This window comes from Schistocerca americana, chromosome 1, assembly GCF_021461395.2.
Source record: "Schistocerca americana isolate TAMUIC-IGC-003095 chromosome 1, iqSchAmer2.1, whole genome shotgun sequence".
NCBI classification, from domain to species: Eukaryota; Metazoa; Arthropoda; class Insecta; order Orthoptera; family Acrididae; genus Schistocerca; species Schistocerca americana.
The window spans coordinates 1,248,149,093-1,248,164,571 of NC_060119.1; the positions used below are offsets into that span (position 1 = coordinate 1,248,149,093).

The 15,479-nt window shown below is 43.8% G+C and overlaps 1 protein-coding gene across 1 annotated transcript in view; it reads left to right on the top strand.

Moving 5' to 3' along the window:
* Nucleotides 1–15,479, top strand: part of LOC124598566 (Down syndrome cell adhesion molecule-like protein Dscam2) — a 366,134-nt gene that overhangs the window by 316,869 nt on the left and 33,786 nt on the right. Inside the window, exons 27-28 of the mRNA XM_047136009.1 lie at nt 5,116–5,301; nt 10,300–10,590. Of these exons, the coding sequence (XP_046991965.1) occupies nt 5,116–5,301; nt 10,300–10,590 (477 nt within the window). The remainder of the gene's footprint in view (nt 1–5,115; nt 5,302–10,299; nt 10,591–15,479) is intronic.

Here is a 15,479-nt window from a genome sequence, read left to right on the forward strand (position 1 = left end):
AGTACAATCGTTCGCTCGACGAAAGATGCTCACCCAAACTCTGGAAATTTTCACAGGTCACACCAATATTTAAGAAAGGTAATAGGAGTAATACACTTAATTACAGGCCCATATCATTAACGTCAGTATGCAGCAGGATTTGGGGACATATATAGTGTTCGAACATTATTAATTATCTCGAAGAAAACGGTCTATTGACACACAGTCAACATGGGTTTAGAAAAGATTTTGGGACATATATAGTGTTCGAACATTATGAATTATCTCGAAGAAAACGGTCTACTGACACACAGTCAACATGGGTTTAGAAAACATCGTTCTTGTGAAACGCAACTAGCTCTTTACTCGCATGAAGTGCTGGGTGCTAATGACAAGGGATTTCAAATCGATTCCGTATTTCTGGATTTCCTGAAGGCTTTTGACACTATAGCACACAAGCGGCTTGTAGTGAAATTGCGTGCTTATGGAATATCGTCTAAGTTATGTGACTGGATTTGTGACTTCCTGTCAGAGAGGTCAAGTTCCTAGTAATTGACGGAAAGTCATCGTGTAAAAGAGAAGTGATTTCTGGCGTTCTCTAAGGTAGTGTTATAGGCCCTTTGCTGTTCCTCGTCTATATAAACGATACGGGAGACAATCTGAGCAGCCGTCTTCGGTTGTTTGCAGATGACACTGTCTTTTATCGACTAATAAATTCATCAGAAGATCAAAACAAACTGCAAAACGATTTAGAAAAGATATCTGAATGGTGCGAAAATTGGCAGTTGACCCTAAATAACGAAAAGTGTGAGGTCATCCACATAAATGCGACAAGTAATTCCTTAAACTTCGGTTACACAGTCAAATATGAAGGACTAAATATCTAGGAATTACACTTACGAACAACTTAAATTGGAAGGAAAACATAGAAAATGTTGTGGGGAAGCTAACCAAATACTGCGTTTTATTGGCAGGACACTTAGAAAATGTAACAGATCTACTAAAGAGACTGCCTACACTACGCTTGCACGTTCTCTTTTAGAATACTGCTGTGTGGTGTGGGTTCCTTACCAGATATGGCTGACGGAGTACATCGAAAAAGTTCAGAGAAAGGCAGCACGTTTTGTATTATCGCGAAATATGGGAGAGTGTGTCACTGAAATGATACAGGATTTGGGCTGGACAGCATTAAAAGAAAGGCGTTTTTCGTTGTGACGGAATCTTCTCACGAAATTCCAATCACCAACTTTCTCCTCCGAAAGCGAAAGTATTTTGTTAACACCGACCTGTACAGGGAGAAACGACCACCAAGATAAAATAAGGTAAATCATAGCTCGTACAGAAAGATATAGGTGTTCTTTCTTTCCGCGCCTTACACGAGATTGGAGAGATTGGAATAATAGAGAATTGTGAAGGTGGTTCGATAAACCCTCCGCTACGTACTTAAATGTGATTTGCAGAGTATCCATGTAGATGTAGATGTAGACAATCGTTGTCCAAGGAGCGAGTACTAAACGTAGTTCCTTACATGGAATATCATCCGCAGCATAGTAAAAAATGTAATTATGAACAGTTATCGAATAAGGGTGCATCAATGTGATCGTGTATTGCATAAGAAAAACTAATGATTTCCAAGGGAGGACAGGCAGCGCTTGTTACAAAAAATATTGTTTGCCCGTTTCAAGGATATTCGATACAATTTACAGAACGAGCATGATAGTGACCTACTATGTTATGCACATCAAATTGCGCTTGACATAGATTACGATGACCGCAAGGGAAGCAGTGGATAGCTGCATAACTTCAGACATTGCTACGGAATTGGAATATGTAAGTTACCGAAATTTCAAACAAAACGTTTTCAGTTCCGACCAGTCGGGATTCGAAGGGGAAACCCATGTGAAAGGAACCCTGAAAATTACATGTACGAAAAGAGTTGTATCAACATCAGCTAACAACAACGCCTTAAAGCACTCGTATACAATTATGCCGATTATTAATGTTGATGGTCCATTGGCTGGAAAGTTATTTATTGTGCTGCGAGAAGTTGGAGGTGCTCCATCCCCTACGATACTTTTTCTTGTGCGGGATCTCGCAAGGACAGTAGGGAATATTTACGTCACAGCAATCAAGAGTGGGAAAAAGGGCGTAAGAGAACTACAACTATAGAGCACTGCTTTTGGCCAATAGCTGGTCAAAATAACTCACTTTTGCTTGATTCCTGGTCTGCGTGTAAAAATTATACTTCGTTAGAGCAAATTATTCCTTCTGAAAAGTTTTTGACATTACGACCACTGGACAAATTCAACCCCTGGATGTTTGTTTTTTCGTGCCTATAAAGCATGTTATCGCCCTGCCTGCTGCTACGCCTTAAAGTATAGCCAGTTTCAGTATAAGCTCTACGACAGACTGTTTCGTATTCGGTTGTACGCCATCACATTTCATCAGTTCTCATCATCCTGTTACACCAATATGATTCTACATGCATTGTTGAAGAGTGGATACGAAGCTGGACGTCCGGCACTATTTGTAACTCCCATGGAGTCCGTCTTCGATCTTGATGCTGTAAACCTTTGTAATAAATGTAGCGCACCATTTTTCATTCGGTGTTCATGGTCTGTTTTGAAAATTTCTTGAATGTCAACTATGTTCATTTCATTAAATAAAAACTTTTTAAAGTAAAAAAACTTTTAATGCTTACACCGCAATTTTGCAATCACAATTAAAGTTCGCTAACTAGTTTCGGTTGCTATCTGCAACCATCTTCAGGTCTGTAACACATGTAGGAAACGTAGCCTAAGGAAATTATAAGAATGCAAGAGTAATGCTGAAAACTCCCAACTATCTAAAATTTCGTTCATATTTTAATTCCAGGAACTATCAGAGAGAAAGCCACTTGCTCATGGAAGAAGTCACTACATAAGTCACAAAAAACTGGTGATAAAATGAAAAGTCGAAAACAACACTATAAAAATTTCATTTTTTTGTAATAATGTGTACTACTGTCAAGAACATATTACCATGCAACGCTCTAAAATACGGCAAGGAATTAGTGTACGTAATAAAAGGCACACGTAGAAAGGAACCTTCAAGTTAGATTTCAAATTCTGGGACTTAACACTCAAAATTTTTAATTCCACTAAAAAACTAATGAAACTGCATAAAAGTGCACTTCTTCCCATACAGTGCTTAAAGAAGTGTTAGCCAAGTGTAACTCGTAGAAGGACGCTTAATGTCTCACAAAAATAACAGGAAATTTCAAGTTCCATTTCACTGAGCAGAATCTATGTTAGGTTGCTGTCGATGCCATTAAGATAAAATTCATCTTATAAGGCCCTGCGAAAATTGACACAGGGAAGCATTTTTTTCTCACTCCATTACAGCTCTGCATCTGTCTTGGGAAGGAAAGAACCTGTACATTTCGCTAGCAAGTACCTATAAAAGCACACAGAACACACCAAGAAAATCTTAGCATTTATTATTTTGACTGTCATTTATTCAGAGACTAGCTGTTACCGACTACGCGTTGCTGTGACTCAGTCTGGTTAATTGAAAAAGAAAGGAAGGAGAAAGCACACGTTTTTAATACGTATGGGAACTGTATATATGTCCTAATCTCCTCTCTCCCGTCTCTGTTACTCTCCTCCTCCTGTCCCCAACCTCCGTCTATCACCTCCTTCCCCTCTCTCTTCCATTATTTTCCTCCCCATCTTATCCTGACCCTTTCTCTCCCATTCTCTCTGTCCATCCCTCCCCCGTTGTTTTCCCTTCTCTCTCTCCGTCCACCGGCCGGGGTGGCCTAGCGGTTCTAGGTGCCACAGTCTGGAACCGCGTGACCGCTTCTCTCTCCCCATCTTTCTCTCTGTCACCTCAGCTCACTTTCCTCTATCCATCCTCTCCTCCCTCCTCTCTTTCCATGTCCTCCAGCACCCTCTCTCAAAATTTCAAAGCAACTAGTGGAGAACATTCGAAGATTTAAGATTTTGAACAAACGAATACGAGGTTTTTGATAACAACGTTCCCCTGTTATATATACAGGGTGAGTAAGGAGGAAAGGTACATGCTTTGAGGTATGGTGGTATTAGTGATCCTGAACAGAAAACTTCATGTGGACTTATGCCCTGTTCCGAATGGTTTATCGCTCGACGCACATGCGCTGCAGTTTATGTAGTTTTTGTAGGCCAATTTGATGTAGCATATTGAGGTAACAAGTTGAGACGAACAGTTTGATACGGAACACTTGTGGTCTATCAAGTCGGGAAACTACCCGAAACTGGCCAACAAAAAGTACGTAAGCTACAGCGCATGCGCGTCGAGCGAGTTCTTCAACAGTCTCGCGCTCTCCCCGCACAAACCGTTAGTTCTAGAGAAAAAAATGAATAGGAACTTTCTTGTAGAAATTTTAATATAGTTTAATTCACTGGAGGGTGCGGTTTTCGAGTTATTCAAGAAAAACGTACAAAAGTGATATTAAATGTGTTCTATATCGGAAACCATTCGGAATAGAAAATGGTTCAAATGGCTCTGAGCACTATGGGACTTAACATCTATGGTCATCAGTCCCCTAGAACTTAGAACTACTTAAACCGAACTATCCTAAGGACAGCACACAACACCCAGCCATCACGAGGCAGAGAAAATCCCTGACCCCGCCGGGAATCGAACCCGGGAACCCGGGCGCGAGAAGCGAGAACGCTACCGCACGACCAGTTTCGGAATAGAGCATACGTCCATATGATTTTTTTTGTTCAGAATCACTTATACTATAACCCCTCAAAGCACGTAACTTACCTCCTGACTCACTCTGTATATACACTGCAGTAGGTATATAAAAACATGTACGTCTTCGAATGCAACGTTGTGACAAAATTTCAAAGAAATTGGTGAAGAACTTTCAGAGATACACGATTTTGCTTTTTGTTTATATAGATGTAGCTCTGTACGTATATTGGTATTTTCAGAAAGCATTTGTGTGTGTGTGTGTGTGTGTGTGTGTGCGCGCGCAGGCGGGTGGACGAGTGGAAAGGCGGGCGTGCATGCGCGTGTGTTTTATACATCACCAGTACATGTAATAAAATAATTATAATGCTATAGATGTTTCTGAATTTCCCAAATATTGTCACAATTACTGTCCAGGTTATGTATTAAACTACAAAAGGGACCACGGAAACTTGGAAGAAGTGCATCTGGAGGCTGAAAAGGCATTTCACACGCTGGAGAATCTCAGCTGTGGATCTACATATCACATATTTATTTCTGCACACAACAGAATTGGAGACAGTCCACGAAGTGCTATTCTGACGGCTAAGACAAAAGGAACAGGTTAGTCACGTTTTATGCCTTGTCGTTGTTATTTTGCACTGTTAATGTGTTACAGCTGAGGTTACGAACAATGGCAGTTGAGTTTAGGCTGGTTCTGGGCATCTGCGTCATGCATTCCCCGACAGTTCAATAGAGTTACAGTTCAGTAGAGTTCTGAGTGCTCTGCATGGCATCGGAAATCTACATCCATTAGTACCTGTTTACTATATTCAAGCCTTGGACTCCCTCTACAACATTTACTCCCCTCACTTGCCAAACTGCCATTTTTTCATGACTTAGGACATATCTTATCAAATGATCCCTTCTTTTAGTCAAGTTGAGCTATAAATTTCATTTTCTCCCACTTCGTTTCAGTACTTCCTCATTTATTATTCAACATTCAGCATTCTTCTGCAGCACCACATTTCAAAAGCCAGTATCTTCTTCTTATCTGAAAAGCCTATAGTCCACGTTTCACTACCATACAAGGCACACTCGAGACAAACGCTTACAAAAATAGACTTCTTAACGCTTGAATTTATGTTAGATGTCAACAAATTCCTCTTTTTCAGGAATACTTTTCTTCTTATTACCAGTCTGCCCTTCATATCTTCCCTACTTAGGCCGTCATTAGCTATTCTGCTGCCCAAATAACGAATCTCTTCTACTGATTTTAGTGTCTCATTTCCTAACCTAATTTCCTCAGTGTTAGTACTGGCTAGCCGTCTGAATTGATATTCATAAAGCTATTGCTCTTTCCTCCAAACCTGCCTCTAGTTTTCCTATATGCAGCATCTATATTTCCTCTCGTTATGCATGTTTCTACAACCTTGCATTTGTCCGCTATCCATTGCTTCTTAGCCATTTCGCACATTCCGTAAGTTTCATTTTTCGGACACCTGTATTCCCTTCAGCCTGCTTCATTTGCTGCATTTTCATATTTTCTCCTTATTTCAATTAAAGTCAATATCTCCGAACTATCCTAGAATTTTACTAGGTCTTGACGTTTCACCCATGTAATCCCGTGTTGTCTTCGCTATTTCATCTCTCAAAGCTACCCGTTCGTTTTCTGTTGTATTTCTTTTCCGTCTTTCAGTCCAACATTGCCAAATGTTCTTTCTGGAACTCTCGACTATAACCAGTTATTTCAATTTATCCGGATCCCATATTATTAATTTACTACCTTTTCGCGGTTTCTTCAATTTTAGTCTGCAGTTCATAACTAATAATGGTCGGAGTCCACATCTGTCCCTGGAAAGCCTTACAATTTAAAATCTGCTTTCGAAAGCTCTGTCTTGCCACTATATAAACAGTTTTAAATCATCCATTGTCCCCACTTCTTTGCCACATGAACAACCTTTTCTTTACGATTCTTAAACCAACTGTTTGCGACCTTTAAGTTACGCCCTATACAAAAGTCTACCAGAGAGCTTCATCTCTCATTCCTTTGCCCCAGTCCACGTTCTCTTGCTGTTTTCCCTTCTCTTCCTTTTACTACAATCGAAACCCAGTCATGCATCACAATTAAAATTTTATTTCGTCTAACTGTCTGAATAACATCCTTTATCTCGTCATACGTTCTTTCAATCTCTTCATCGTGTGCGGAGCTAGTTGGAATGTAAACCTTACCACAGTGTTGGCTTCAAGTCTATGTTGCCTACCAAATACGTTGACTATGCTGTACTCAGTAGCTCGGCTGCATTCCTATTTTATTGTTCATTTAGGCTTACGCGGCATTAGCCCTGTCTGATGATAACTCTGTACTAACCTGACCGAAAGTCCCTTTCTTCCTGCCACCGCACTTGACTAATTCCCACTATATCTAAATTCAAGCTATCCACTTCCCTTTCAAATTCTCTAACCTATCTACCCGATTAAGGGATCTATCATTCCACTCTGTGGTCCACAGGATACCAGTCTCATTTTTCCTGATGACGACAACAGAGAAAACCTTTGAATTTCTCGTCTCATAGTATACCTTTAGTTGTAAGTCTATTCCTAGTAATCAGTGACGTGTAAAAGTGGTATTTTTAAAACTATGATTCTAGCTCCATAACTTCATTTACATTAAAGTCAAATTCTAATTAATTTCACTGATAATTTCTTCATACGTGTATATAACCTCTGAAACAAAGAAAGAACTATGCACCATGAAGGAATTATCCGGATGACCCGAAATCTGTAGATGTGCAAACAACTAATAACAATTTCAGAAAAATTGGAAGATTTATTCAACAGAAAGTGCTTCGCAAACGAAGCAAATTAATAACGAGTTGGTCCACCTCTGACCCTTATGGAAACAGTTATTCAGTTTGGCATTGATTGATAGGATTGTTGGATGTCCTCCTGAGAGATATCGTGCCAAATTTCGTCCAACCGACGGGTTAGATCATCAGAATCCCCAACTGGTTTCAGGAACCTGCCAAAAATGCCTCAAATGTTCTCAACTGCGGATAGATCTGGCGACCTTGCTGGTCAAGGTAGGGTTTGGCAAGCACGAAGACAGGCAGTAGAAACTCTCGCCGCCTACGGCTGCGCACTATCTTGCTGAAATGTAAGGCCAGGGTAGTTTTCTATATGAAAGACAACAAAACAGTGCGTAGAATATGGTCGACGTACTGCCGTGCTGTAAGGGTGCCGCGGAGGACAACCAAAGTGGTCCTGCTATGAAAACAAATGACACCCCAGACCATCACTCCTGGTTGTCGGGCAGTATGACGGGCGTCAGTCAGTTCGGTATCCCACAGCTATCTGGGGCGTCTCCAGCCACGTCTTTGCTAGTCATTGGGAATCAGTTGAAGCAAGACTCATCGCTGGAGACTACTCCAAGGCTGCCCAGGCAAGTGCTCTACCAACTGAGCTACCGAAGCACGACTCACGCCCCGTCGTCACAGCTTTACTTCCGCCAGTACCTCGTCTCCTACCTTCCAAACTTTACAGAAGCTCTCCTGCGAACCATGCAGGACTAACACTCCTGAAAGAAAGGATATTGCGGAGACATGGGCTAGCCACAGCCTACGGGATGTTTCCAAAATGAGATTTTCACTCTGCAGCAGAGTGTGCGCTGTTATGAAACTTACTGGCAGATTAAAACTGTGTGCCGCACCGGTGCCTCAGTCCGCCACACAGTTTTAATCTGCCAGGAAGTTTTATATCAGGGCGCACTCTGCTGCAGAGTGAAATCCTTATTCTGGAATCCTACTCCAATCAATGAGATTCCAGGCTGAATGTGGCCAACACCACTGCAAATGGGTTTGTTGGTGTACAGGAGCCAACGGTAGTCGGCGCAGGGGGCGTCGTGAGTTCGGCCTCTCTTACGTGAGCCGCGTATTAATGGCGCTTGTGGTCACTGAAGCACCAGTTGCACGTCAGATCGATCATAACGGGGAACCCCCGTCTCTGGGTGCCTCTCTGACGGCTGCTCGGCCCTCACGTTCTGCTGTCTCTCTAAATCGACTGGTCTCTTCTTGATGCTGTGTTCGACCATGGCTCAACCAATGTTGCCAACATCGTCGGATAGTGGCATCGCTCCTATTCAAATGTCGAGTGATTCGCCAGTTACTCCAACCAGCTTCTTTGAGCCCAACAGCGCGTCCTCCCTCAAATGCTGAAATCTTGAAATCTGTGCGTATTGTTCACAGGCATAGTTGTATTGCATTGTATGCAACTGGTGGCGTAGAAAGGACGGAGAGGCTTTGTTCTCGCCGTAGCCCTCAGTGGTTCACAACCCCACAACAGGCTACAGCAGTCCTATCACCCCACCGCTGCCCCACACCGAGCCCAGGGATATTGCACGGTTCAGCCCCCAGTGTACCCCCACCCCCATCGGGAACGTCTCACACCAGAGGAGTGTAACCCCAAATGTTTGCGTGGTAGAGTAATGGTGGTGTGAGCGTACGTGGGGACAGTGTTTGCGCAGCAATCGCCTACGTAGTGTAACTGAGGCAGAATAAGGGCAACCAGCCCGCATTCGCTGAGGCAGATGGAAAACCGCCTTAAAAACCATCCACAGGCTGGCGGGAACACCCGGAAAGCAGTGCCTTAGACCGCACGGTCAACCAGGCGGGCGAGGCATCGTTACTGTCCAACTGGCCCACCCGGTTAGCCGTGCGATCTAACGCACGGCGTTTCCGGATTGGGAAGGAGCAACTGGTTCCCGGCACGAATCCGCCTGGTGGGCTTGTGTCGAGGTCCTGTGAGCCGGCCAGTCTGTGGATTCTTTTCGGGCGGTTCTCCATCAGCCAATGCGGGCTCGTTCCCCTTATTCCGCCTCAGCTACACTATGTCGGCGATTGCTGCGCAAACAAGTTCTGCACGTTCACGTACACACCGCCATTGCTCTACCACGCAAACATAGGGGTTACACTCGTCTGGTGTGAGACGTTCCCCGGGGAGGGGGAGGGAGGGGGGTGAAGGAGGAGGACCACCGGGGGCTGAACCGCACAATAACCCTGAAAGAATGGTTCGCTGTGGGGCAGCGGAGGGGTGAAGTGGACTGCGGTAGTTGTCGCGGGGTTGTGGACCACTACGGCTGTGGGAGAGATGGAGTCATTCCATCGTTTCTAGGCCCCGAGGACTTTACGACCTGGTATCAACATGTCACCTATTTACTATCCTTGTCAGCTGTGCGGTGAAATTCCGCTGCAGCGTTGCACTTTCATCCATGGGCCGCCAAGGTTTACAGTTTCGCATTTTTCGTCGGCAACTGTATGCATCTTAGTTTGTGACCAATTTGTATACCTTCTTCGTGGTGAGTCTTTTTTTTAATATCAGTTAACTTGAAATTATTCTAGATTTAATATCTGACCAATAGCTCTTGTTCTCTTTTTCCTTTATATACTTTTTATCACTGTGGAGAACCACCATAATGCAGAGATACCTATGACAAATTAAATCATTAGAAACAGTCTAATTTATTTCTTGAAGGCTTGAGGTTCAATACAAATAAATTTGTGTAGTCCTCTGTCTGAAAAATGTATATACTCTATATCTGTTACTAATTTAGTTAACGTTTCTTAGAACCGCAGGTACCGAACTCAGATATACTCGTCTCCGCAAATGCAACTTCCCTGTGTTTGCATTTGCACTCTTGGCCAGACGGTGAATGCTCCATGTTGTACTTTGTTGTGGAGTATCGAATTCTCGGAGACGAAAATGAGTGGATACTGATTGACAACAACGCACCACCAAAGACGCTGCTAATAGGGGACCTGCAACCGGCCACGTGGTACCAGCTGAGACTCACTGCCCACAACAGCGCCGGTTCCACTAGGGTGCACTTCAACATCGCCACAACAACGGTCGCTGGCGGTAGGTATCAACTAATCAACGAACTTTATTAAATACAGTAGATTCAAATGAAACCCATAAAGCAATATCAACAATTTTGAGGGAGAAGACGGGTGTCTGCTTGTAAACTGATCATACAGGAAACATTGGCAGTGGACTGGTAGACCCACAAAACAGAAAAAGACGATTGAATCTCTGGATCTTGAAAGTTTTAACTTCATTCTTACCAGTGACAGTTCCTGATGAAATTAGCTATATGTTCTCTGTATATGTAATGCCTAGGCGATTTTGTTGAAAAGTAAGACTTATCTGATACGAGTTTTGTTTTCACTGTATTATATTTGTACGGAAATATCTTGAACTATGTCGAAATTGATTTCTGTGTTAGAATATAAATGGAATACTGACTGTTGCCAGACAAAAATAAAAAACAATAAAAGAACACAATAAATTTTGCTATGTTTCCATAAATATTTGTATCATGTAAAAAATCTACTACAAAAAGCTGCTTCATTGGGAGGAAAGGAAAGACACAAAATGATGAAATAATTATGCAGGTATATTAATATAGTCAGAGAAGTACATATCAGGATAGAATAACAATAGGTATGGTGGCTGTTCTAAGAAGTATGCCCCAAGTAGTTACAGGCTCGTATGCCTTGCGGGAGACTGTGACAGAAATGTCGGAATACATGTATGTACAAGAACACTCAAGAAATCTTTAGGACAGAAATTAAGCTTATTCTTCAGCTTTGAACACAGAGGAGGAGGAAATTAGTGTTTAACGACCCGTCGACAACGAGGTCATTAGAGACGGAGCACAAGCTCGGATTGGGGAAGGATGGGGAAGGAAATCGGCCGTGCCCTTTCAAAGGAACCATCCCTGCATTTGCCTGAAGTGATCTAGGGACATCACGGAAAACCTAAATCAGGATGGCCGGACGCGGGATTCAACCGTCGTCATCTCGAACGCGATTCCAGTGTACTAAGCAATGCGCCACCTCGCTCGGTAAACACAGAGTACCAGAGTGACCATCAAGACATAATGTGACTTGCACGGAGACATATAGTCACAAGTACTACCCAGCTTCATATATGAATGCAGCACAAAGAAACCTCAATCCATGACAATATGTAAAGAGTATTCTCGTCCATGCATTTTACACAGTTTATTTGTGGACATACAATGATGAGTCAAAACGTTATGGCCACATGCTTAATATGGCATGGTCTACCTCTGAAACAAAATACAGTACTGATTCTGTATCTCATCGATTCAAAAATTCCTTGGTAGGCTTTCAAAAAGAACGTATATATTTCTAACACGTATATTTATTAAAGTGTAAGACATACAACTATGAAACTTGGTACACATATTGACGAATCTCTCAAGTTTAGATTACAGATGCCCAGTATGTCCTCCGCCAGCGTCACGAACAACATTACATCGATGCTCGAATTTCTCCCGCACTCGGGTAAGAACGGCCATCGACCCTGGTATTCCGTCACTAATACTCCGGTTCTTCAACTCTTCTAGGTTCTGTGGCAGTATTTGCACGTAAACGTTGTTTTTAATGAAACCCCACAAGACTTCACGGGATGACAGTGGAGGCCAGCTGAGAAATGATAAACCGCTAGCTGTTTGACGACCAGAAGGCCTACAAAGTCTCGGGTATTAACGCACTTGGAGACTTCAATGATGGAATGCCCCGTCTTGTTGAGAAATGAAGTTGTCCTCGTCCAGCCTGGGAAACAACCGGTTTTGAAACATAGTATGACACTGCTGACCGTTGATAGTGTTTCCATCAAATAACAGATGAATGGGATATCGCACAAAACACATTCACTTTTGGCTAATCTCGTGCGTCCATGTGGGTTCTGTTGGCCCCAAAATTCGAATATTGTGTTTGTTTACCTTCCCCGCAAGGCGGAAAGTCGCTTCATCCCTGAGCACGAAGCAAGTGTGAATTGTAAATAGCATTCTGAAGCTCGTCATAAAATGCCACACATTTGCTTTTGTTGTCATGACGTGCCGGCCGCGGTGGCCATGCGGTTCTGGCGCTGCAGTCCGGAACCGCGGGACTGCTACGGTCGCAGGTTCGAATCCTGCCTCGGGCATGGGTGTGTGTGATGTCCTTAGGTTAGGTTTAAGTAGTTCTAAGTTGTAGGGGACTTATGACGTAAGATGTTGAGTCCCATAGTGCTCAGAGCCATTTGAACCATTTGTCATGACGTAGAGCCTGTAACAGCTCTAACTTGTACGCCTTCAGAATCAACCGACGTCTCAAAACACGATAAACTGTTGTTGTAAGCAGTTGTAGCTCCCAAACGACACGACGAATTAATTTTGTGAGACTGCGTTGAAAGCAGTTTCAATTCGTGCGACTTATCACCGGAAACACGAGCGCGGCCAGGTCTCTTACCTTCACATAGATATACTGTGTCTACAAACTTTCGATACCATCTGCGGATATTTCATCCCTTTGAATAATCAGTTTGGTACCTCAACCTAAAATGTCTTTACACTATAATAACGGAATTACACTTCGCAAACTCTAGAACGAAAATGATTTCTGCTGCAGAGTAGCCATTTTACAACAAATGACGGTAACCAAGCAAACAGAATACAACCGACATCTAGCGGCAACGAATATAAACTATATAAATTATCAATCCTCCAATAACAGAGCCGTGGTGCAGTAATCGATGGTTTTGTCGAGATAATACTTTGTATACGTACGTTCTTTTTGAAAAGCGCTGTATGAAGCACCAGATGTCTAAGCACAGGTTTGTGAGCACGGAGATGGAGCCCCAAATGTGATCTGTCAGGTTCATGTCAGCTGGATTTGGTCACCAAGATATGAGCATGAGTTCACCAAGAAGTTCCTCAAAACTGTAGCACGTTTCTGACCTTTTGCCACTTATAATCATCCTACTTGGAGTTGCCATCGCCATTGCGAAAGATAGCAAACATGAAGGGCTCACTACTATCGTGGTGCCGTCAGTTGTCAAACATCCAGTGGAAGCCCAGATGAATGGCCCCCGTAGCGTAATACTGGCCCCCACCCGCCAACGCGTGCGACACGCTTTCAGGCAGCGGTTCGCTTGGATGACATTTATCCAGACACGACAATGGAACCGTAGTAACAAGAAAGGCGATTCATGCTACTGGATGACACGTTTAGATAGATCAACAGTCCAATTCTGAAACCCCGTACCCACTGTAACCGTAACTGACGATGTCGTTAGGTCAGCATGGGAATACGAAAATGTCGTCTGCTGCGGAGCCCAATTTTCAACAATGTGCACTGTACACTGTGCTCCGAAAGAGCTCTACCTGCATCAGCATTGTATTTTGCAGTCACATCTGTCACATATCGCCACCTATCCTGCTTTACAGAGCAGGCAAGTCTCTGATCTCCATGTCCTCTGATGAGTTGCTGACGCTGATATGTAACATGTCATTCGTAGGATGAAATGTTCCAGTCCTCAATCTCCATTGGCCAACGAAAGATGTACGTAGCTTAAGGTAGTTAGTAAGTAGGGAACATCACACTTCCGGGACGTTTTTGATGGTTTGAGCACATCAGAGTTCTCCCCATGGCGATGAGGGCCGTGGACTGGCACTTCTGCCTGCTGGGAGGAATCTTCAGCTCAGTGCGGTCGCGAGTGAAGGGCTTGGAGTGTACAGTACCTTCATGGCGTCAAAGAAATCGCCGAAAAGGCAACTGATGTTCAGATTTTATTGAAAAAAATTGTTCAGAGTCGCTTGTGAGACGCATTCATGCAAACGCCTACCTGGAATTTTGTGACTATGTAATCGATCACTTAGAAGATGTTAGGATTTTGTGTTATAGGAAATACACTGAGTTCCACTTATCTGGGCGTGTGATTCCACTAGACTGGAGAAAATATCTCTTTCACCATCATCGATGCTGCGAATCGAATTCCACTGGAGAGAAGGCGGTTCACGGTTCAAGGGCTCTACTGGATTGTTTCAACGGCCCATTCCTATTATCTTCAATAGGAAAATAAACCACGAAACATTCTAACGCCGAACACCTTATCACTAGTCGTTGTTTCACCGCCTTCAAGCTCAAGACAGTAGTTGGCGAACAGCCAACTAGTTTCGTAGTTTCTGAGATGCCCCTTCCTAGACGCCGGACCATTACAGTAGCTCCTTTGTCAAATTTCTTTACGTCAGTGGACTTTGCCCCTGCAGTCCGTGTCGTTGCTAGACTGATTCCCCGCCTTTTACTTTACTGTCATTTCATTCTCATGTCCCAGAGCGGCCAACAGGGCTTTCTTTTAAAAAAAAATGGAAGTTTTTCAAAATTATGAACTGCATATACACTCCTGGAAATGGAAAAAAGAACACATTGACACCGGTGTGTCAGACCCACCATACTTGCTCCGGACACTGCGAGAGGGCTGTACAAGCAATGATCACACGCACGGCACAGCGGACACACCAGGAACCGCGGTGTTGGCCGTCGAATGGCGCTAGCTGTGCAGCATTTGTGCACCGCCGCCGTCAGTGTCAGCCAGTTTGCCGTGGCATACAGAGCTCCATCGCAGTCTTTAACACTGGTAGCATGCCGCGACAGCGTGGACGTGAACCGTATGTGCAGTTGACGGACTTTGAGCGAGGGCGTATAGTGGGCATGCGGGAGGCCGGGTGGACGTACCGCCGAATTGCTCAACACGTGGGGCGTGAGGTCTCCACAGTACATCGATGTTGTCGCCAGTGGTCGGCGGAAGGTGCACGTGCCCGTCGACCTGGGACCGGACCGCAGCGACGCACGGATGCACGCCAAGACCGTAGGATACTACGCAGTGCCGTAGGGGACCGCACCGCCACTTCCCAGCAAATTAGGGACACTGTTGCTCCTGGGGTATCGGCGAGGACC